Here is a 24,088-nt window from a genome sequence, read left to right as displayed (position 1 = left end):
GACAAATCATGTATTACACTTGATAATGAGTCAGTTGTTTCCCCCCATATATTACAAGCTGATGGCTTCGAGTGGAAAAACATGACCTACTCACAGCATCAGTCTGCACTGTTAAAAAAAAACTTTTTCATTACCTACATGAAGAATTCTCCTCCAAACACCACAAGCTGAAATACATGGCTTTCAAAGTTGTAGATATTATAATGAAAACCATTCATGATTCTTTAACATCTGCATGTTTCGTGCATATTTTGTCCCCTGTATTGCATGAGGCTCACAGAAAAAAAGATATTGCCACAAAATATTCCTGAAATGGTAAAAATTTGTTTTTCGTATTGCTTGTACTTAAAAAAAGATACATTGTCAAAGATCACTTTCAAGGAATTTGTTTGCATACTAATAACTATAAACAATTGTGTTTATGTAGCCTTTTTAATTATACTTTTACAAGTGTATGAGAATGAACGAGACCAAGAACTAAAAGAAACTGCTCTAGCGCTTTCCCACCATTCAAAAGAAAGAAGAGTACATTCTGAAGAAGAGTAAATATTTGGCTTGTGGGAAGGTAAGCGGTTGAATTTGTTAGTGAACATGGAGCGTGTGAGTGCACCTCGCTATGTGTCTAGCGCCAGTCGTGTTTGTGTAAGAGGAGTGTGTGAATATGAGTGCATGACCAAAAACATGCATATGTTTATGAAAGGTTGTGTGTGAGGATGTACAGTATTTTACTAGAAGAATGAAAGATTACAGCTTCACTGTAGCTGAAGACCAGCCTCACTTTGAGTGTTGAACTTGTGATTAAAACAGCACAGCAAAGCCTTTTAATTTTAATACATTTCAGCACATTTCACCAGCATCAAGCTGGATTAAACTTTGTCTGCCGGCACGGCTGACGCTACTGAAGTGAGCTTGGGCATAGGGTTCGCCGTCGCGTTGTAGTTTCTCTTCCTCTGTGAAAAGCTCCAGAAATCAGGAAACACGTAATCACAAACAGACAAATCACAGGGATGTACTTCATGCACCCCTGCTGGATGAGGTGCATGTCAAGTCTCTGCATTCCTATGGAGCATACGGCAGTAATACTGTAACCAACCGCACGCAAAGGCTGCACAAGTATAAAATCCAGCTTTGATTCAGACCCTGATACATCTGATATATCGAACAATGTCTCAACTCTCCAACTATATCTGGAGCTGTAAAAATCAACTCCAGCTTGATCAACTCTGAGGCATCAGAGACAATCTAAGTAGCATGGCAAGATGTTATTTTGGAGTGCGAGAGATAATCTGTGTCCTAAACACTTTACAGACCACCTTTATGTGAACCATGTGACTACAGCTGTTTCATTTTTGAGTGGGTGGTCTTTGAGGAAGCAAGAATGGCTGAAATGAGCAATCTGTGGCGTGGGTGAATTCATAAACAAAGACGAGAGAGGAAGTGAATGACATGCACTCTGTGGCATGGCTGTACTGGGTCAGTGGGGGTTACAGTGGTCAAAGGAGATATGTGTATCTGTGTGTGTGTATGGATGAAGAAAGGGGGGGCGGTTGTGGTGCGGTGCTGCTGCGTGCCAACAGGGTCCTGTTTGCATCTCGAGAGAGGCCCAGAGAGGCGAGATCTTATCTGGCGCGTGCCTGAGCCGCTGTTTCCCACACTCTGCATGCTCTATTGCCAGGAGGGGGGTGAGAGGGGAGTATTATGATTATGTGTGTGTGCATGCGGTGTCAGCAGGGGTCCCATCCTGTCAACTTTACGCTGTTTTGACTGCCATGACATAATGTGCCTCAATACAGTGACACCCCAACCACCCCACCCTCCACCCCCCCATCTAACACACACACTACCCCCACTCCTTTCCATCTTCTCTCTCACATACACACACTCTTTCTGCTTTTTCTTTCTTCAAAGGTTCCGCACATCAACGAGGGCCTCCTTTTCTGTGAATGTCACATATTTGGCTTTTCACCAGTGCCCCCCCCCCCAAACACTGAGCCCCTCCATGTTTTTTTTTCTCTACTGCCTATGTTTTTCCCCTTTGATTGAGGCTTTGCTATGGATTAAGACCCTCTCAGCTTCCTCACCATTATCGCATGCCTTTCTTATGCTTTGTGCTGTGAATGAGGAGCGATAAACCATTACAGGACATTTTGCAAAGATGTGTTGATGATCTTGGCAGCCTTGCTCCTCTAACCCTCAAACAAACGAGCATGCACACACACATTACCACCTCGTTTTTACAGGTTAGTTTTAAAATATGAACTGAAGCATCCTGTCTTTCGACATTTGTCATGTTGCAAATTGCAGACAGTAAGTAGTAAAATGAGGTTACTACTAATGTCCTTAGTTACAAATAATTAAGTAAATGTTGGTAGTTAAAATGCCAAAATACTATTAAACTGAGAATTATCCATGTTTGTTTTATTAGTTTTACCTATATTTATGTAAAGAACAAAGTGCTCTTTGGATTTTACATTTCAATAAATGCTAAAAAAGTATTTTGTCCCTACCAGGTTTTAAAATGAAGTAAATACTGGTGGCTAACAATGCATGACATAATTCATACCGATTCCTGGTGTACTTATTTGTCAAACACGATTTCTATATTTTGACTTAGTTTTCATTTTGTAAATAATGACAGTGTAATATGTGTTGCTGTTGTTGATCTGATGTTATCTATTTACACAATTATAAGAATTTGTAATAAAACATTTTTATTGTGTGAATATTTTCTGATGCATAAAACTCATTTTCACATAACTTTAGACTAGTTTTGCATAATGGCTGCTCTAAAATTCAGTTTTTAAATTAAAATTCATCATGTTAACGATTCACGATTCAAGGTCAACCATATTCCAATCAAAATGACAGCTATATTTACATCTTTCCAAGTATTCCAGGATTTTTGCATTTGTGCAGTTAAGTGCTTTGGACAGCCCTCCAGAGATTAGGAAAGCTAAGCTTGGCAGATTTCATTGAGTCACACCAGGTGATCCCAAGCCTCCTTACAGTACATTCACTGCCACCACTGCAAGGATAAGCTGATGGGTGTATGTGTTTTTGCAGCCACCCCCACAGCTGGGAAAAGATCGATGCAGCCTCAGCCAGCAGGCTGTTGGCCCCTGGTTGCTACTGTCTGAAAATGAGAGGCAGTGCTGTGTGTGTGTGTGTGTATGTGTGTGTGTGTGTGTGTGTGTGTGTCAGGAAGGTTGTGTGGAATGAAGTATGGAGGGAGTGATTCTGTAGCAAGGGGAGGGATGAGGAAACAGAATGTGAGGGTAGGAGAAAGAGAAGGAGGTTGGGTGGGGTGAGATGATATATGCGTTAGCTGGCTGACTCACTCTCTTCTTACATCCCTCCTTTACTCACAAACACATACGTTCTTTCCCCTCAGTACATACGAACATGCAGAGACACACACTTATGAACACACTTCCTTCTCTTGCCAAGTGCTCCTGTGCCCCTGCTCATCTGCGTGGGGGGCCCTGCAGGCAGTCTGGGCCCTTACGTGCCCTCTCTTTACACACACACAGCTGTATGCACACTCACAAGCACAGAGAGGAGCTGATGTGTAAGACACGCTCTGATCCTGTATGCAGATGATGAAAGACAGGCAGCCAGGATCCTGTTTTAGTGCCAGAGGGCAAGACCTGGTAAGAACGCACTGATTCTTGATCCTCCGCTTCCGCCTCCTCCATCTTCACCACCACTGAATTAATTTGAATTTCACCACTATATTTTTTCAATAGCTATTTACCTCTCTCATCATAAATGGCATCCAGTCACGTTCTGCTATTTTCTTTCTAACTGGTAGATGCTCCAAACAAGCGGGTCCAAAAAAGCTAAAGTTCAGGACTTAAGCTATTTCCATGGAAATAAAAGCTGATGTATTTCCTGTTCAGAAACTGTGCAGTAACTAATGAATATTCCCTGTACATATATGGTTTAGCATAATGCTTCGCCCTGTGTTGTGGAGTGCAGTTCTTCATGTTTTTACGTGCATGGCCCCCAGCCTCACACCTGGCCTGGCAGGAAGTCTGGTTCCACCCCTCCTTTCTTGGCTCCTCCATTAAAACCCCACCCCCCCAGCTCCACCACCCTAAATTCAAGAAAGGTAGGGACAGCAGGACCCCTCTTTGGTTCTTCAACCACACATACCACACTCTCAGGTCTAATTTAAACCTGTTGCGCACAATTAAGTGTCGTTAGAGAATGAACTTCACGTATGTGTACGGTACAGATACGTGATGAAGGTATAAATAACTAGTGAAAGGAAAGGAAATCCCCCATTGTTCTGATGGTTTGCACATATACATGTGCACAAAAGCCCTGTCCATCTGGAACAATCAAGAAGATCACACACTCGCTGTCACAGACTTTCAGATCAGACTGCCCAGAGCTTCCTGTAATCCCTCCTCTGTAACATTAATTATAAACTTGTGCTTTGTGCCCTCCGGACCAACCATGACTTTCTCAGGACAATTAAAGTTACTCAGAAGAAGAAGGGGGATTGGGAAGAAAAGGAGGGAAAGGGGATCAGGGAGTGAGTCAGAGGATTTCACTTGAACTGCATCTAACAGTGCTGAAGTAATTCAGTGGGTGAGATGAGAGTGGGAGTTTTGGGGCAGGGTGTACAGAATGTCTAACTTCAGTCGAAAAAGGGATAAGTCATAGGTACTGGAGTCTTATATTGTTCCGTAAGTGAGGCTTTTAGCATAAGCTTTGGCCTCCGAGTGGAAAGTTGAACAGGGTAGGGTCTGGGTGGGCAAATGCCTGGTGGGGGTGGAGGTAGATTAGCTGCCATCTCAGGGGAGTAATTGGCCAATGTGTGGAAAACATGACCTGGTTATGCTTCTACATCTTAATCATTTATTGGGAAGGTGAAAATTTTTTTAAAGAATTTGTTATTTCTGTGTTTTTTTTAACACTCCTCAACAATTTTTTGTACCATGCCAAAATTACTGCAGCATACTACCTGTTTTTTGGGGGGCTTGCTATAATTGCCTGAGCATTTTTCCCACTGGTCACTGACCTTTAACAGACCACCGAATCCCTAAATCCTATTTGACTGGCTTTTTATTTCCTGCCAAGCGTGACTTACTCTGCTGAGAGCACCTGCAATGCAATGCACATGCCTTCAACAGGTGGCAAAAAAAAAAAAAAAAAAAACTCTAAAAATATGCCGCTGTTACGTGGCAGCAAACTGTGTCCCTGCCCTGCCCTTTGTCTTCCGGTATGAGATGACTGCACTTCTTTGGCTTTCTGTGCCAAAGGCAAACCCTTTTAACTTGCTCCGGATCTCTTTGCGACATGAGGGTTGAATTCTAGATAAGTAGGGCAGAACAGTTTGTCAGGCCAGCCAGTAAAGTGGTTCATTTGACAGATGTTGTTATCCTAAATGGATCTGATAGACTCCTGTTTAATCCTGTTGAGGCACCTTGCTCCAGGATATGAGCTTCCTTAGTGACGCCCTTTTTCTGAACCCTTGACCTCATGCTTGGGCTAACCAGTTGATCTACTCTGAGCTAAAAGGGCCTGTGCATGTGTGATCAATTGTTATTCTACTTATATATGCAACTATTTTGCATTAGAGATCGATGATATCTGGTAAATGATTTATTTACTGACTTCATTGTAAAGACTAAATTTTATTCAGACTGTTTGCAATTGTTGTTTTTGGATAGATGTGGTTGTTTTTGGACAGACATCAACACTTCATTTCCTTTTTAACTAAAAGTGATTCTGTCCAGCTCAGTGTCTTATTAGCATGAGCTTTGATCTTTGAGATCTTTGAGCTTTGAGAAAGATTTACCCTGGAACTAAGTAGGTATAGCCAATGAATGGATGGAGAGAAGGTTGCATGTTAAGCACAGTAACCAGACTTCAGTTGCATTTTCTTCTGAAAAGTTGGTAAGCAGCTCAGTGAACTAAGGCTAATCAGTTGTGTTATCCCAGTATAAATGAGCAAAATGTGGATTGCCACACAATGAAGTCAGAGGACAATACAGCTAACAGAAACCGGGAGTGCATGCGCCTCCTGAAATACACGCCAAGGGTGCCACAGGCAGAATAACTGCTCAACAACAAATGAGAATATCTTCTTACTTGGCTAAAGAGAGCAAGGACAGGTAGCGCCTCTGTCCACGGAAATATTTTAGAATTGTAAACAAGACCTTGGAATAATATTACAGCTTTCTCGCTTGCTTTTGTTGACATACCCAGGATACTTTGCAATACTAGAGGGAAAGTACAATGTTTTTGTGTTTGCCTTCTTTAGCTCCAGAGAAAAAGGCTCTTGGTCATTATTGTTCTTGATATATATTTTTCCTTCACCCAACCGTCTTTTAAGCATCTCATTTTTCAGTGTCTGTGTTAGCATCCAAGGGCTGTTCTGCAAAGAAGCATAATTAAAGGAACAGTCTGCCACAAAAGAAATCTGTTTCAAATAAATATTTTTCATTCTTACCTTCCCAGTGAAATGCCAGTGAATTATCAAAGACAATAAAACAAATGACAGTGTAACCAGATAATACTGGCTGCATTTCTGAAATTTTCAGAAGTTGCTCTAAGTTTTCTTGGACTTAAATTTAATGTCTTATAAATATGTAAAAGGTTGGCATAAGAAGGTCATGTTTATTTGACCACTTATTTTTGCCCTGTGGACAACTAATTAAGTGCTGTCTGTGACCATTATGTTTTAGTTTTTGCTTGTGATTTAGGCAGGTTTTGAGACAAAAAAAACAAAAACAAAATTTTGATTAAGCTTAGAAAGAGTGAATACACTCTTTTACTGCTGTCTGATAGGCTGGCAATATTTAAATTAAATGTTTGGGCACGCTGTTCCTTTTAGAGGGCCTACAACACAATTTTTTGCTGTATTGTAATCAATCGTGTAAATCAATCGTGTAAATCAACTGTTTGATCACGATACAATATTATATCAATTTAATGTTGATTCAGTGTTTGCCAAATTCTCAAATTCAGTCATGATCCAATTTTAATTTGATTTGATTTAGGATCCACCGATTGATATTAAAGGATATCACAGGTTTTTAAAGACAGCCAATTCCATTCTTATAAAAATCACAAAAAGCAACAAGAATATCATTTAACATTTTTATTCCCAAGCTCTGGGATTTAAATTAATCAATTTAAATAGAAAAACAATCTGTTCTTAAAACAAAGACAGACTAGTAAGAAATTCAGCCATTTTTAAAATAAAAGTGTGCTTGATAAATGGTTATTTATGGTATTGATTTTTTAACGATGTTTACATTTTGGATTGATGTCATTGGCCCATTGACCATATGATCAATGTATCGATGTAGACTGATGTATTAATACACCCCTACTGTAATGAGTTAGGTGTAATTGAGCCCTTTAGTTGATGCGTTTAGATGGCGTAAAAGTAATTTATTATTCAGTGTGCTTTATGGATGGTGGAAAAGCTGCGTTGCATAAATAAAGATATCCACACTACATTTTCTAGTTGTTGTTAGTGCTCAGCATAGAAAATAGTCCCTCTTTTGGCTATTGAGGAGCTCTTTTGAACAAGCAACCCCTTTTTAAATAACTGAAATTAACACACACGGATCAGCATTTAAATCCAACCCAACCACTTACATGTCACTGGCTTTTCCTGCACTCTTCTGCCCGCCGTTGAGGGTTCTAGCCTGAAAGAGTAAAGAGTAGAAACTGATTTGTAAAAGCAGTGGCTCAAAATTTGAGGCTACATACTTTCACTCATCTCCTCGTTGAAAGCTGAGACTGAATCTGAGTTGGGTGTGGCAGTGAGCAGGAGGGGGGGGCGGCAAGGTGAATCCTGGAATGTCGTGCTGATGAGGTCATACTTGTCTGTGTTGGTGTGTGTGTTCACATGTGCAGCCTAAGAAAGGATTTAGTTCACAGCCTCTTGAGGCCCCATCAGTAATGATGTCATGGGAAACTATTACAAAGCCCATCTTAGCTGTTTGTAAACTCTCTCCATTTCCTTGCAGAAATGTGCAGGCCTCATGAAAGCCTCTATTCTCAACTCCTGAATAAAAACACAGACTGTCCAAGAGGAATCTACTGTAACATTAACAGACTGAAGAAGAAAAAAGTGAATGAAAAGGTAATCAATCTTGGACATGATGTAAATCATTACTTCTCTTTTTGATCTTCTTCCTGTCTGTTCCTCCCATTTTTTGTCTTCCTCTTGTCTTCATTACTTATCATTTCTCTTGACTATAAACATTGTGAACTGATCCCTGCTGCCATCCTGCGAGACCACGGGGCCCCTCTCAGAGCTGTGCGTTGAAAAACAGATCAACTTAGAGGAGCTGGGAACATGAAAGAAGGGAGCTAACTACAGGGGATAAACACATTCCTCTGCAACCCGACCTGCTACTGCTGCTGCCAACGCTGACTGGTGGCCGTGCAGGGGAGCTCGCAGCGAGACACATTGTTGCCTCAAAGCAAGGTAGAAGGAGGACGGTGGGGAGGAGGGGTATCCCTGAGCTCCCTCAGATCTCACATGCAGCAAGCAGCACTTGACCTTTCCAGCACTAAAGGAATATGACAGCCGTGAAGCCAACAGAGAGAATGGGGAGAGAGGCGAAGGGGGAGAAGTGAGCAGGAGACAAAAGCTGCACAAAGTGCAGGCTGCCACCTAAACAGTTAGTTTGCAATCAACGTCAGTCATCCCGCCTGTCGGGACAGTTTGATTTTCACTTTTCAAATGAGCCGTTTATTTTTGGCCTGATAACAGGGCTGGCTAAATTGAAATTGGCAGCTCCACAATCTACAGATAATAGTCAACTACGCAGGAGATCATGCGAACAGCCCTTTCTTTCACATTGCTGGAGCCCCCACCCTTTTTCTCCTGTCGAAGATGAGAAAGGAGGAAATGAGGGGGGGTTAAGAGAAAAAGGGCTAATCTTAGCAACAATCAGAGAAGGCTGAGAAGGCAAAAAAGGAGTTTAAAAATGGAGAGAGAATAAGGGGTGCAGGATGTAAAAAGAAAAAAAAAGTAATGTGCGAGTGATCAGGAGGGGGTGCTGGAGGGGCGGTGAGGTGGGGTGGGGGTGTACAGGAGAGGTGAGGATAGAAAGAGAAAAGAAGTGAATTTCTTTAATGTTTCTGGCAGCAGACCAGCTGAGGTCTCAAGGTTATCCTGGCTTTGCAAACTCCCACGGGAAAGGTGGAGTGCTAAGGGCCGAGGGAAGGGAGGGGGATGAGGGCTTGAGGTGAAATAGAGGAGGGAGAAAAAGCTGCCCTTTTTCTCCAGGAGGGAGGCTAATGCTCAGGGGGAGAGTAATCCTCAGGCCCTCTTGTCTGATAAGGTTGGCCTTGGCCCAGGTAGGAGGAGAAAAAATGGCTGTGGGGCCTCCCAAGGCATCTTTACAGCACAGGAACAAAACTTAGTGATTTGATGAATTCTAACTTAAGCCATTATAAGCACATTCGAGTGATAACTATACAATTCCTTTGTGATTCTCAATGAGAAAATCTTTCTGGAGCTGCTATTTGGGATGTGGAAAAAGTCTGACGCTGCCTTGCTCTGGGACATCATAGTTGAGCGTGGCCTTGACAGGCTCTACAAACAGAAAAGCTTAATTATATGTTTCTGTGTTGATTTATGAGCATGTTCTTGTTTTAATGCCAGGTGTCCCTTCTCCTCCAACAATTCATTCCAACATGTTCACAAATGGGGTTGCTATTGTACTTTAAACTCATTCTTTAGCCATTTTCCATCTTCATTAATTTCATTTTCAGATGTAAGATGAAATGCATCTTATACGCTGTTACAAATCTCTCCAATCAAATTTCCTCGCACACTTCCACTGTCAGGAAAAAACCTTTTCATCACTAATATTATTCCCTCACCTCTCTGTTAGCCACAACAATATCTTAACTTGCTACCTTCATGCAAATATAATTAAACCCTAAAATTGACATGTTTTAACTTGCTATGATCATAATGGTGTCATTGACTGAATGGGAGATATCTGCATTGATAGTCTGTTTACATTCAACCAGGCCTATTAGAGATAATGATTTACACCAACATGCTGTCAGTTTTGGAGGCATGTGTGTGTGTGTGTGTGTGTGTGTGTGTGTGTGTGTGTGTGTGTGTGTGTGTGTGTGTGTGTGTGTGTGTGTGTGTGTACTGCCTCCTTAAAGGTTCACTTTTGTATCATCAGTCAGAAAAAGTACCTCCTAAGGAGAAAAGGGGGAAGCTTTATTTACTCAAACGCTCCAGTCTGGTCTGTCTACAGGTTCTCAGACAAAAGGAATTTGAATCATTTACACAAATTATTGTTCTGAATAGTCCTGACAAGTAATTTGCACTGAGTAACTATTAACAAATTTATTACAGGAGTTGTGATTCCACTTCAATTACAAACTAATAATATAACTAAAAATTGTTCATTAAACCATGAACACAGGAATCCACTCATCCATCACTTGACCAGAACCTATGAATAAGGTTTGAAACTGAGGCATGAAAAGTGAACAAACAGCTGTGAAGATAATAAACATCTGACCCAAATCTTGACATATCTTTAATATCTTCTTTCAGTTGACAGTGTGAGCTCTCTACACTTGTATATCCAGTAAATGATGGTTCATTTGCATGAGTGGCCTTCGCCTCTACCGGCATCACTAAAAAGCAGCAGAAGCTATATTCCCAGTTTGCTCCAGCCTCAGGCATGCTAACCAGAGACTCAGGCCAACACACTGGTCCTCTCCCTAACCGCTTCCTCTCCACTGCTGCTGGGTTTGACTCACCATGACCTCTCACCTTTAATGCTTCACCACCTCCCCCACACATGCAAATAGAACTAATCTGCTCCAGGATGCATCGAGGAAAAACAGAGAGATGGAGAGAAAGAAGAGAGAGAAGGAGGGAAGTGGATGGATGGATGTAAGCTTGGGGAACCGGTGGTGAGTATGAGCGAGGGAAGGGCAGAGCAAGGGAGAAAAAGTTATCCCTAAAGGAAGCATCTTGGTCTGTAAAGTGCAGGGAGGCAGTGGCAGCTGTCTGGGGAACCTCTGGTCTGCAGCCCAGCACTGAAGCCTGAAAACATCTCTCCGTTTTTACCAAGCCAAAACGGACCCCTGTGTCTGCGAGGCTTACAGTGACCCATGCTGATCTTTCTCTGTGTGTATGTGCATGATTGTATAGGAAAAGGAAAGTGTGTAAGTGTGAGTACATTCACTGTACTCATTGTTTTCCTTGCTCCCAAGCTGCTCCAGGCTCCTCGTTTTGTGTGTGTGAAGGGAGGGAGCGATGTGTGCGGCTGCATCTGGAGAGCCTCCAAAAAACCCTCATCTCCTCTCGTTTCTCCTCCTTCTGTTCTCTCTGCTCGGAGGATCTGTCAGTTCTCCTTCTCTCTCTTTGTCCCTGCTTTGATCCTGCTCTCCAAACCTTGGCTGGCCTCGCTAACAGCAGCTGAGCACAGGTCCTACTCCACTCCCACTAGCAACACACATTCATTCCAGGATGGGATGATGCTTGTGAATACGCACACACACACACACACACATACACACACACACACACACACACATGCTGTACTCTACTTACTCCCCCTCTCTTGCTAGCTTTCTCTCAAATCAGTAATAACAGACTTGGCTATCATTTTCTGTAAGTTGTTGGAGCTAATCGCTTTCACACAGCTCTCTGTAAACTGTAACCCCGGATTCATACTGCGAGCAGCTTGGGTGATGGGTCACTCTGGTCTAACTGATTGAGTGTTTGAGCTTCCAAGCACAAATTCATGATAATTTCCTATATACAGTGTATTGTTTCTTTTTAGGGAAAGTACAAGCAGATTTATTTTGCTCATCTGACTATTTCTTAGCATGCCTTATGCCTGAATCCCTTAAAAGGTGCCATTTTTAATTTCCATGAGATGGAATGATTGTGTTCAGGGTTTTACACCAAAAGTGTACTTTGCGTAATCCAAAGTCTAATTGTTTTTTCATTTGCAGAGCCTGCTAACAAATGGCTTAAAATCTGTATATCTTTAAGTCATCTTTTTTTCTATTGCAGTGCCATTTTTGAGTCTTATTATAACTAATAACAGTTACTGCCCCCTGCAGTCAGCAGAAACATGTAACACATCACATTTGTTCAGGTTTTGTGCCAGTGTAACCTTGTCTACAATGATGTGCATAACAGCACTGCAGAGATCCCAGTAAAACTGTGAACTTTTAGCTTAGAATATATCTACATGTAATGAAAAAGAGAAAAATAAAGCAACAACTGATTAAAGATTCATTAACTAACTTTTTGTGGTGCTTTCTGTTATATTTTTCTGTTATCTGTTATAAGTATCAATAAAGAATGTGGCCATTAATATGTTTAAAAATAAATCAACACTTCTTGTAGTGAAGACGGTGCCATAAGCCACATCATGCTGTAAAATTGAGTATTGGGCAGAGCAAAAACTAAAAAGAAGAAGAAAAATATGCTTAAAGAAGAGAGAAAGGGACAGAAACAGGCATGTTGGACATATTTAATTATTCCTTCACAATTATACAGCACAACTTAGGAAAAGGAAAAGACTTTAGGAAAGGTTTTTGTCTTCACTAATGAACATGAACTGTTGGAACAAAATTACTGATGGAAACACAACACAACAAAAGATAAGACAACTGAGTATCCTGAAAGTAATGGTACATGTAGCCATACACCCCTGCAGCTTGTATAGGAATTAGTGTTTTAACTTTTGCAGTTGCCAAGCAGAGCTGCAGAATTCCCTCAGTCCTGATCGAGTTGTCTGTGCAGACACTGGCCACACACAAGGGAATGAAAGTATACAACAATTTTGACTAATGGATAAGTCAATCAGTCAACCTGTTGCAGCCCATAGGAAAAGCAGTTTGCATCAACACAGTGCCACCCTCAGTTTGACAGTGACAGTCTGTCTGTCAGGGGCGGAGCCAGACCTGTAAAACACCCGGGGCTTAGACCAGAATGGCCGAAGGGGTTAGGGTAAAAAAAAACAGACTGAAAAAAGTACAGTTGCAGAGTACAATTTTAGATTTATTGCCAGCACAATCTACTCTAGAAAAAAAATATCACATTTGTATCACATAAATAATAATAATAATAATAACAATAAGAAGGAGAATGATAATCAATACAAAAGATGCTGAACATTTTTCAAAATGTATGTAACTTTTAACATTTACACAGTAAGTACTTCAATCCAGGATAAAACCACTGAACTGGCATTAAACAACAATGCAGAACTACAAAAAAAGCAAACAAACAAACAAAATAGGGCTGTATCAGGGCAAATTTTGCACTACACCAGGACTAAATCAAGATTCATCCATACTGCACCAGGACTAACTCAGGATTTATGCAGCACTACACTACATCAGGACTAAACCAGGATTTATCCATACTACACCATGACTAAACCAGTACAAAATTTCCTATAAAACAGAACAAAAACCAGGTCCAAAACCCAGACTGATACAGGATTAAACCAGATATAAACCAGAACCAAAACAGTTTAAAATCAGGACAATTGAGGACTAAACCAAGACAAAACCAGAATAAAAACAATACAATAGTAGCACTGAACATCATCATAGATCTTGACCTGCACTACACTGACAAAACCATTTACTTTGGCAATATAAGACTGTATCTTCGAGGCTTGAGTGTTGCGAACCTATCAATGACATTTTCAGGTTCAATGTTATTAAGGTATTCCTTTTCAATAGATAATATGGCCAAATCATTCAGCCTCTCTTGTCCCATGGTTCTCCTTAGCCATGTGTGGAGACGACGCAGGGCACTAAAAGAACGCTCACAGCTGCAGCTACTGACAGGAATGGTTAACGCAATTCTAAAGATGGCCTTCAGAGTTGGAAACATGTCCTCATCCAGCAAGTGGAAGGCTGTTGTAATGTTGTGAATGTCCTCTTTTTCCATTTTTCTTTTTATGAAGTTTTTTGCCACAAGGAGTTCTTCGGGCTTTATGGTCACATGGTAGTGGGCTGCAATGGGTTTTAAGGCATCTTCAGAGAGGAATGTTGGGGAAGATGGATTGCAGGCCTGAATCCCCTCCATTATTTTCTGTCCTGCCCCTGAAAATCTGTCTGCTAGTTCCTTCAACATTCGGTCAAGACAAGGAAAGAATATCTCACACCTAAACTCTGCTGAGCTTGTGAGACTTGGTGTTGCGCCACAGCTGGACTCCACCACAAAGCCATCGAGTCTCCTCTGCTTGTGCCGCGGTCCCTGAGGAATCTGGATGTTGCAGTCCCTGCAAACATCCATGGCCTTCTTGAATATTTCCTCAGCAGCAGCCTCTGTGCGCAGATTTGTGAGTGTATCAACTACTGACATCTTGTACTCCACAGCTTTGCCCATGTCTAGCCTTTCTCCCTGCAGGTAGCGGTGCAGGCCTTCAGTGACGCCAAGTACCTGTGAGAACATAATCAACATATACACAGTCTTGGGCTTTGACAGTTTGGACAAGATCCCTTTTGCAATAGGGGTATTTGTGGCCTCGAGAGTCGCTAAAACAGCAGAAATGTTGTTAAGAAGGGCTGTAACTGATTTTACTTGGCAGGCCCATCTTGTGTTAGAAAGCTGAACAAGCTCAGAAGGAACCAGTCCAAGGTCCTTTTGCAATTCTTTAAACCTTGTGTGGTTTACCAGAGAGGTGTTGAAAAATGTGTACACATTTTCCAAAAGTCCAAAGAAGTCAGAAGCAGCAGGGATAGCTTTACATGTATGGCAAAGGACAAGGTTAAGCTCATGTGCATAGCAGTGAATGTATACTGCTTCAGGGTGTCGCTGTCTAAAACGGGCCTGCACACCGCCCACCGCGCCACTCATGACAGATGCCCCGTCATAAGATTGAGCAACACAAAGTAAGTCATTGAGTGTGTAATACTGCAATAGCTCCTCAATTGTGTCTGTAATGCACTGTGCATCAAACCTTTCAAGTTTCCGTAAACCAAGAAAACACTCTTTGATATGGCCTTCACCTGACACAAAGCGTACACAAACAGCTAGCTGTTCTGTGTGCCCATCTCTAGCCTCATCAGCCATAACAGAATATATCTTTGCTTCCTTCATCTCTTTAACTATGTTTCCTGTTATTTCATGTGAAATACTAGTGATCATCTCATCTTGTGCAAAATGAGAAAGATAAGTGGTATGTGAGGGAGGTGTGTGATTTTGCAAAAAAGGATCAAATTTTTTTAGGAGCTTCATGCACTCAAGGAAGTTTCCCTGATTATGGCTGGACTCCTGCTCAACATGGCCACGGAATGGTATTCCTTGTTTGCCAAGGAAGCTTGTTACAGCTAAGATCCTGTGGAGGTACTGGCGTCTGTCTGAGATCTCTGCTGCATTTGCTGATCTAAGCTGCTCAAGCACATCACCTTGTTTTTTGGTGGTTTTGAAGCTATGCCAGCATATCATTGATGATGCATGGGTGGAACTTGTTTCGTGCTCCCTAAATGTATCCAAAGCCCTTTTCCAGTTAGAGAACCCTGAACGACTGAGGCCATCTTTTTTTATAGTGTTCTGCTTCCCAAAAAGACGACATGAAAAGCAGAAAGCCAAGTTCCTTGCTACAGAATACTCTAGCCATTTAAATTGTTGGAACCAATTGCTATTAAAAGCTCTCTGTTGGCCTCCAAACTGGCTGAGTGGATACTGTTGGAGTAGAGTTTGTCTTGGACCACTTTCTGCAGTTCCTAAGTCATTTCCTGCTATTCCACCTGCTGCTCCTTGCAGTAATTCCTGTTCTTCCCTTGTCTCATTTTGTACCCTTTCAGCTGTCCCTGGATAACTTCCTGTCATTCGACCTGCTGCTTCTTGCTGTAATGCTGCTGTGTTTTGGTGTTCTCTCTCTCCCCTGACTTCTCCTGACCTATCTAAATGATCAGAAAGAGAGTCATTAGATACGTATCTCTATATTGATCTCTCTAATTACTAGTTGGTATTAAACCATAAATCTAGAATTAGCGTAAAATTATAAATCTAAAAGGACACACTAGTCTAACGTGCTAATGAGATTTTGGCAAAGAACTGTCTCGACTAACATTGTCTTTCTCACCTGGATCTTGTTCCGTCTCTGTGCTGCTGTTCTCATTCTGCTCACTCTCTTTGTCTCCCTCTATGTTCCTCTCTCTTTGTGCTAGCAGTCAAACCAAACATCAAGAACATCAATATAAATCTACTGTTGTAATGAAATTTCACTTATTTCACCTACTACTACAAATATAACGAACTACACATAAAGCTTGATTAATATAATAACATTTACCTGTGTTTTTTCTTTGAAAGAAAACCCTGATGTCCATGGTTGGTTGTTTTCATATCAGTACAGAACTAAAACAGATTTAGATGGTACTTAATTTAGCCATGGCAGGTAGCAACTAAAAATATACAATCTATTTAGTAACACGACAATGATTTTATTAGTATATTAATTGTTTATTAACTCCAATTTCATAGACAACACACATGTAAGCTAGAAAACACAGCATCGTTGATGATTAGCCCCGGCAGAGCTAGCAAAGACTTATACAAGTAACGTAATACGTGTCCGGTAAGGTGAGCAGCGTGACATCAATCTCAACACAACTTTGTGATTCCTCATCATATTTGCGTAATACCCACCCGCTGTACTGTAGTAGTACTTTGGAAGTAGAGCGCTCCTCTATCCGACTCATTCAGCAGGTCACCGGTTTGTTTGTTTAAGCAGCGTCTCTGCCCTACGTGCGCGCGCCGTGCACAAACACTCAAGTGGCGCGCCCGGATTCGGATCATACCAAAATTAGGGGTTAGTTAGGGGTAAGGGGTAAGTTACAACTGTGCACTGTGTGCGTTGTGTCGAGTATGGTGTGTAGTTGGTTTTGTTTTATGCAGTTTGTAAGGCATCTAACTAAAAAAAAAATATCCGGGGCTTTTGAAAAAACTACCCGGGCTTAAGCCCCCAAAGCCACCCCCCCGCTCCGCCAATGCTGTCTGTTTGCAAACTTTGCACTTCTCTTCCCAGTCAGTAATGCCATAATAGGCATTTAAGCTTTAACCCAATCTTCCCATGGCTTAACACACACACACTCACACAGCTGTGTCACTCTTGGTGCACCAGGAGTCCCAGTTGGCAGCAGTGCCATTTGCCAATGGCTTACATATTAAGGCACTGGCACTGGCTGACAGCAGGCCACACTGGTTTTGTTAGAACAGTATCTCATACTCTCTCCCACACACACACACAAAGCCTCACAAGCTCCTGGCCTAATTGCATTATTGCAGTGTGGCGGTACATGGACAAAAGAGCCCAATAAAGATATGAGTCCTGGGAAAGACTTGCAGAGGAATGAAAAAAGAGGAAGAGGGAGATAAAGGGCAAGTGGGATGAGAAGTGGTGATACATGAAATAGATAAAAGCAGAAAATGGATAAGGATGTGGTTTTAGTGCAAATTAGTACAGCCTACATTCAGTCGTGGTAAAGAAAGGAAGTAAAACCCTCACTATGTTCTGAGATTCCATGTATCAATTTATTTAATTATGTTGTCCTTATTAGGAATTATTGTTAGGTAAATACAACTTCATGTGTTTTGGTTAAAACCAAACAAAGCATATCAGCTTTGAGCATGCTAACTTTCAAGCATGGTGGTGGTGGTATGATGATTTTGGCATATTTGACAACCACAGGACTTAGGCACCTTAGAGTCATTTAATCAACAACAAATTCTTCTGCATACCAAATAATTCTAGAGTGACATGTGAGACCATGTGTAACAACTCAAGCTTGACCTACATAGAATCATGGATAAGGTGTCTCCATAGTCCAATCAAAGTATAGACCTCAGTGTAATTCTGAATGCTACAATGGGCTCTTAAAAAGACTGCACATTGGCTCACTTTAAACTAAAGCAATTCTGCAAATCAGGATGGAGAGAAATCCCCAACAACCATGAGAGACTGATAACATCATACAGAAATATATTATTCCAAGTTATTGTTTTTAATGATGGTACAAGTTATCACATCATGGGGTGTACTTACTTTTCCATACACTCCTGCAATTTGGTTTTGTTAATGTTAAATAATGATTATTGTTTTCTGTCTGAGATTGTGCACTTTTTTCCCTTAAAGTCTTTTTTAACCAGATATTTTCTCAAAACTTGGAATAGAAATAGGGTGTGCTTTATTTGTTTGTTTGTTTGTTTGTTTGCAACTTAACCGAATTATTAGTCCTCTTCTGCTGCTGTACAGAGAAGTGCCATACAGGGTTTTTTCGTCAGTTATTTATTTATTTATTTATTTATTTATTTATTTTTATTATTATTTATGTGTTTGTGTGTGTGTGTGTGTGTGTGTGTGTGTGTGTGTGTGTGTGTGTGTGTGTGTGTGTGTGTGTGTGTGTGTGTTTTGTTTTTATTTTAAACAAATGACAGCCCAGAAAGCTTTGATTCACCCTGTTTCCCACAGATATTTTTTTTTTGTAATAAGTTGGTTAAACATTGCAACTGGTTACACTCCGGGGACCGACAGAGGCCAGGTGCGCCCGATAAGACGTTCAATTTGCAGGGAAGAGGGAGGGACAGACAGAGCCAGGGCTCCGTGACTCACTTCACCGCCGGAGACCTCTTGCAACATGAGCGTGAGAAAGTCATTCAGGCGGAGAGTGTTTCAAAACCTACACTCTGTTTGCCGACCATCAATACGTTTGTTTTGGAGCTCTGTCAGTGCCATTGTGTGAGAAAAATGACTCAGGTGCGCAGCTGACAACAATAGGTCATGTTAGTGATGTGTTGTTGCATGAGGGATGTGTGGATTATAGCTGGTTTAGGCGCATGTACAGACCAGCCTCTCTCCTGCCAAATGCAAAGTTTGCAGTTACACACAAGACGCGTGTGTGGCTTCGGAGATGTTTCATGCCAGTTTTTCGGCTGATTGTATAGCTGCTGGATTAGAACCAATTGTAACCTAATTTCTTTACGTTAGAACCTTCAGTTAATCAGTTTATTGATGTGGTCGCATGTTTCAAGGCACACAAAGCACATTCGCCTGTGTTTGTGATATTTTGTAGCTTACTAATTATCGCTGCAGCCTGAAGTGCGGGTTTGGAGAAAACCTAAAATCTTTTAGCGTCCTTCGTGTTTACTCGAGGATCTGAATTTCTGCCTTGCCTATCAGATCCGCGATCTCGCGGCCAGCCGCTGGCGACGCCCCGCCGATCCAGGCGGCAAGCCGGCGAGAGGAGCGCCTTCCCCTGGTCGCCTGCGCGCCACGTGTCGCGGTCTCTGCAGCAGCTGGAGGTGTGTGAGCACAGCAGAGAGCTACGCACTCTTAGTTTGCTGCAGAAAGCATTGAGACTATTTTGGGGGTATTTAAACAATATCATACTTTTGTTTAGCTCATTTACTTTTTATGATTTAACCCCTCTTTCCTTTCATGTACACAATCGGATATCTTTAGGTGATGTTTTCTGGACTTAATGGGAAAAGAGTTTTCTTTTTCTTTCTTGTCTTGTTAAAATCTAGAAACTTTTTTTTAACAGCGGAAAAGGTGATTATCACATTACATACTATAAATAGCTACAAGACTCCTAAACTCAGGTTCATAAACTTTCCTGTTTGTGCCAGAATGTGCCTGAAGAATGCAGAGCTGCTGCTTTTCAGTTAACCTCCAAAAAGCAATCATGGCATCATTTCACTCTTTATGTCAGTCTGCTTTTACATCTATCTAGCTGCAATAAAGATAAGTAAATGAAATTATGACCTGATGTCTACAAAAACCTTGAACGCTGTGGGGCGGCTACAGGCGGTAAAGAGAAGGAAAAGGAGGAGGAGGCGGCGGCATCGGTGTGATCGTGTGAGCTCTCCAGGCTCAGAAATATCTCTGTTCTGGCTCACATTCCGATAAGGGAGCCCGATCCAGCTCTCTCTGTAGGCGTGGTTTTCCCAGGCTTTTAAAACAGCAGCTGCTATTTACCTTCCCCTCTAATGTAAACCACCGCCACCGCCACCACATACCCTCCCCATCGCAACACTCACCCTCCTCCCTGGCCCGGCGGCCCCCCGGCAGCCCGGCGGCCAAACCTCCAACCACCGCGCTCATAAAACATCCTGGCACGTGCTTCACATTCACAACACCGACAGATGATTAAGTGGCAAATTTTGTACCACAGAGTTAGGAACTGAACTGTAATGTGGAAATGGAGTGTGTGGGGTTTTTTTCCCTTCTTCTCCCCTCTTAGGGTCAGCCAAATTACTTTCGAGGAAGTCATGACTGTTTTCTTGTGCTGCGTGCGTGTCAGGACTCGAGTTCATCCTCTCATGTGGTCCGCGTGTGTGGTTTTCAGCTTGTCATGAGTTGTCATCTTAGGTTGTCTCCTTTACGAATTTGATTATAACAGTGACTTAAGTTGGGATGAAAAAAACTGTTAATTCCTGCGCCTCTGATGCCACATGACCGAAACTCATATCACCAGATTCCCAGAAACATTTTCAGTTTCTCAGGTTTGTCTTTGTAAGAAGTTGACAAAAATGTTCAAAATCTTGTGCAACACCTGTTGCTTTGGTTTGGTGTAGAAGTATAATGTTTAATTTGTGTGTTTTTGTTTTACTGTTAAGTAGTTTTACTTCATTTTCTGCTATTTGTCTCGTGTCTGGCTGATATTAAACCCCTCTGCCTGCCTCTGGCGAAGGTGCCCAGTCAGCGGCTCCACTGTTAATATGTAAACGCTGCGATGATTGAAGACTGAAGGCAGTTTACCCGGCTGTGCCCTGAACCCGGGCCGCGCGCCATTGGCCGCCAGCTCCAGCGGCCAAACAACCAATGGGAGGGCGCCGACCACGAGCCGTCCTCCCTCGGGCCGCGTGTCCCTCGCCCTGATTGGTGGAAAGTTACTGTGGGAAAGAAAGTTTGGGAAGTTTCACACGAGCCGTTCGCGTGCAGTGCGAGATATAAATACAAGCCACACGCGGAGAGTTCAACAGAGAGTCTGCATCCGCTCCTGGTAGCTACCGCTGCTGCGCATCGCTGTAACGGATTCTAACTTGATACACATCTCAGGATTCTTTTTCTTTTTTTTTACCCCGAGGGAAAAGGGTTTTTGAATATTACCAGCTGCAAATATTCATCTCCCTTTCCCTTCATTAGTGGATCTTAATTTGTTGTGGTTTTGTGGGATATTTCTACTAAAAAGATGCCTGCTGATATGATGGAAAAAACGTCATCCTCCCCTGTCGCTGCCACTCCGGCAAGCATGAACACAACTCCTGATAAACCCAAGACAGCCTCCGAGCACAGAAAGGTTGGTATTCTAAAATATTTTATGTCATGTAATTATAAGCCTTGGTTATTTCAGCGTGGTCAGAGTTTTTGCTAGAGCTCCTTTGAGAACGGATTTCTTTTTACTTTCACGCACTTATCAAGCTTGTTGTTTTTGTTTTCACTTTTAGTCATCAAAGCCAATTATGGAAAAAAGGAGAAGAGCCAGAATCAACGAGAGTTTGGGTCAGCTAAAAACTCTCATTCTGGATGCTCTCAAAAAAGATGTAAGTCCCCAATTGCCATCCTGGTTATCAATAAGATCTCAAAACTATGCTGTTAAACAGCAAGAAAATGCGCGCGTAATTTTAACCAGGTGTGTTTTCCATCTCCCCAGAGCTCCAGACACTCCAAGCTGGAGAAAGCGGACATTCTGGAGATGACGGTGAAGCATCTCCGGAACCTCCAGAGGGCTCAGATGACTGGTAAGTTAAGTTTTCCCAAGCTGATAAATCTCTGTGATTTCAATCACAATCTGGACTAAAACTCAGTTTCCAGATATTTCTTGATATTTCCAGACAACATCCACTGTGCCCATTTGTGCCCCGACATTAAAAACCTGTCTTTTCTCTTCAGCTGCCCTGAACACTGATCCTACTGTCTTGGGGAAATACCGCGCAGGATTCAGTGAATGCATGAATGAAGTCACTCGATTTCTGTCAACTTGCGAGGGTGTCAACACCGAAGTCAGGACGCGGCTCCTCGGTCACTTGGCCAGTTGCATGACCCAGATCAACGCCATGAACTATCCCAGCCAGCATCAGCACCAGCATCAGCTACCTTCCACCGCCGGGCCGACGCACCCCTCTTTCAGTCAGTCGATGGTGCAGATCCCCAGCTCATCCCCGCAGGTCCTGCCAATGAATCCGGTGTCCTGTAAAGGGGGCTCCTCTCCAGCCACCTTACCTTCAGACGCCACCAAAGTGTACGGTGGTTTTCAGATCGTGCCTGCCACAGACGGACAGTTTGCTTTCCTAATACCTAATGCGGCTTTTGCGCCGAACGGCCCCGTCATCCCCGTGTACGCCAACAACGTCAGCACGCCGGTGCCTGTTCCGGCTGCGGTTTCCCCCGGAGCCCCGTCAGGCAACACAGATTCCGTGTGGCGACCGTGGTGAGAAGTGGAAAAGGACCACAAGAAAGACATTGAAATTACACTTATTAGTTCACTCTTTGGTCAATGATAGAAAGTTGTTTTCAGTATGTTTTTTTTTCTTGTAAAATGAAGAGTATGCACTATATTTGTACAGCCAACAAGGGAGTAAAAGTTCATATTGAAATGGGATTTGTATTGTGGAAGTCCGTTCACTGCATTTTTATATATATTTGAGTTGTCTTTTTTTACTTTGTGACGCCAAAGATATGTTCAACGCTCTTATTCTGTTCTTCGTTTTGGAAGACAAATAAATTTGTAAAGATATTAAAAACAAGTTCTCATTCCTGCGTTTTTTCTCGGAGAAATTAAAAACCCGATAAGCTTCTCAATGCATTTTACAATTCCCACTATGTCCATAAAGCCTTCATTTTAGGAACTTGTGCAAGTCTACATTGTAGTTTCTGTGCGTCAAGGCAAAACTGAGTTTGCCATCAGGCTGTGCATAGTTTTCCCAGTTTTACTCATAAAGTCAACAAGTGTCGAAAAAGTAATTTTCAACCATTTTAAAGCAAAAGAAAACTTTTTAAAAAATTACTTGATCAGCAGTATCAGAGATAACATTCTGTTATAAGTACTTAATCAAAACCTGCTGGCTGAGAAACACCAACCAGTAATGTTTTTGTTTAAGTCGTGCAAAATGAAATTTCATCAAAATGCACCAAATATTCACCAAATATTCTATTTTGAAATTTCAGAGCAGAAAACTTGAACCCCCACTCACTTTAGGTAACACACAAGCTGTCAGTAAACTGCAGTATAAATGTAATACCGTTATCTGAATGAGTGAATGAGGTAAAGAGGCATGGGTGCTGTATGTAATGAGACACATAAGCGAGATCATCTGTTGGTGTTTCGAACTGATACTGCAGCTGTTTGGGCTCTTGAAGCTGTTGAGCTTTCCAGAGGTCACTCACGCCATCTAGCAGCAAAGTTGGACATTGCAGTCTGGATCAGTGAAGTTGAGCAGGGATGGGTGCTGGATTGGGGTTGTCTTGAAGAAACTTGAGAAATAATTTAAGAAAATGTAAAGTTGTCTGATTATTGCTTTCAAAATCAGCACATCAAAGCCTTTTTGTTTCAGGTTCTATTTTGAGTTTTGAGTGAAGTAATTTAGAGAACATCACCAAAACTCCTAATATATATATGTATATATATATATATATATATATATATATATATATATATATATATATATATATATATGTATATATATGGTGGGATATTGTGATTATTTTGTATTATAATATGATATGCAAACAGTCACTTAAAAATGCAAAGGCTCCAATAATCAGTGAGCAGTTTGAAGTCATAATGCCCCCTGAAATAAATTTAAAAAATTTATAATTAAGAGGATTTCTGCTATTTAGTCAGCTTTCACTTCAATAACAGTGTGATCCTCCTGACAGTAAGGAACAGAGAGAAGCCTTAGGCTGTGTCTTTAATCAGAGCTGAGGGATTTCCTTGATGCCAAGGGGTTGACAGAAGAAGGACACGTTGAACACATCATGCTGAGCCATGTGGTAGCGGTCTGCTCTGCCCAGGTGTGTTTGCCCCCTCCAGCTATCCGAGTGTGGCCCCTCTTTGAAGGGTGTGTGTGTGTGTGTGGGGGTGGGGGGGG

General features: G+C 41.9%; 2 protein-coding genes across 2 annotated transcripts; one reads left to right on the top strand and one right to left on the bottom strand.

Moving 5' to 3' along the window:
- Nucleotides 1–13,146: 13,146 nt before the first annotated feature.
- LOC121653052 (zinc finger MYM-type protein 1-like) lies at nt 13,147–16,560 on the bottom strand. Its single transcript, XM_042006260.1, has 3 exons — nt 16,290–16,560; nt 16,080–16,160; nt 13,147–15,897 (listed from the first exon to the last, which is right to left on the bottom strand). The coding sequence occupies exons 1-3, from the start codon at nt 16,324–16,326 to the stop codon at nt 13,625–13,627; spliced, it is 2,391 nt and encodes a 796-aa protein (XP_041862194.1). The 5' UTR covers nt 16,327–16,560; the 3' UTR covers nt 13,147–13,624.
- Nucleotides 16,561–20,960: 4,400 nt separating this feature from the next.
- On the top strand, nt 20,961–22,744 carry her6 (hairy-related 6). The gene is made up of 4 exons (XM_042005240.1): nt 20,961–21,297; nt 21,446–21,541; nt 21,652–21,739; nt 21,891–22,744. Exons 1-4 carry the CDS (start codon nt 21,190–21,192, stop codon nt 22,430–22,432), a joined length of 834 nt encoding a protein of 277 aa, XP_041861174.1. The 5' UTR covers nt 20,961–21,189; the 3' UTR covers nt 22,433–22,744.
- Nucleotides 22,745–24,088: the final 1,344 nt, after the last annotated feature.

The sequence above is a fragment of the Melanotaenia boesemani genome, chromosome 14 (genome assembly GCF_017639745.1).
Source record: "Melanotaenia boesemani isolate fMelBoe1 chromosome 14, fMelBoe1.pri, whole genome shotgun sequence".
Taxonomy (NCBI): Eukaryota; Metazoa; Chordata; class Actinopteri; order Atheriniformes; family Melanotaeniidae; genus Melanotaenia; species Melanotaenia boesemani.
Note: the sequence above shows the minus strand (reverse complement) of the source record. Positions and strands in the feature narration are given on the sequence as shown.

What these genes read in the sequence shown, in the direction of transcription:
- LOC121653052 (XM_042006260.1), bottom strand. Translation starts at nt 16,326, where the DNA reads ATGGACATCAGGGTTTTCTTTCAAAGAAAAAACACAG. An exon ending in CTTTCAAAGAAAAAACACAG is followed by an intron (nt 16,161 to 16,289) that starts GTAAATGTTATT and finishes TTTGACTGCTAG; the next exon opens with CACAAAGAGAGAGGAACATA. An exon ending in AGAGACGGAACAAGATCCAG is followed by an intron (nt 15,898 to 16,079) that starts GTGAGAAAGACA and finishes CTGATCATTTAG; the next exon opens with ATAGGTCAGGAGAAGTCAGG.
- her6 (XM_042005240.1), top strand. Translation starts at nt 21,190, where the DNA reads ATGCCTGCTGATATGATGGAAAAAACGTCATCCTCCCCTGTCGCTGCC. An exon ending in CAGCCTCCGAGCACAGAAAG is followed by an intron (nt 21,298 to 21,445) that starts GTTGGTATTCTA and finishes TTTCACTTTTAG; the next exon opens with TCATCAAAGCCAATTATGGA. An exon ending in TGGATGCTCTCAAAAAAGAT is followed by an intron (nt 21,542 to 21,651) that starts GTAAGTCCCCAA and finishes CCATCTCCCCAG; the next exon opens with AGCTCCAGACACTCCAAGCT.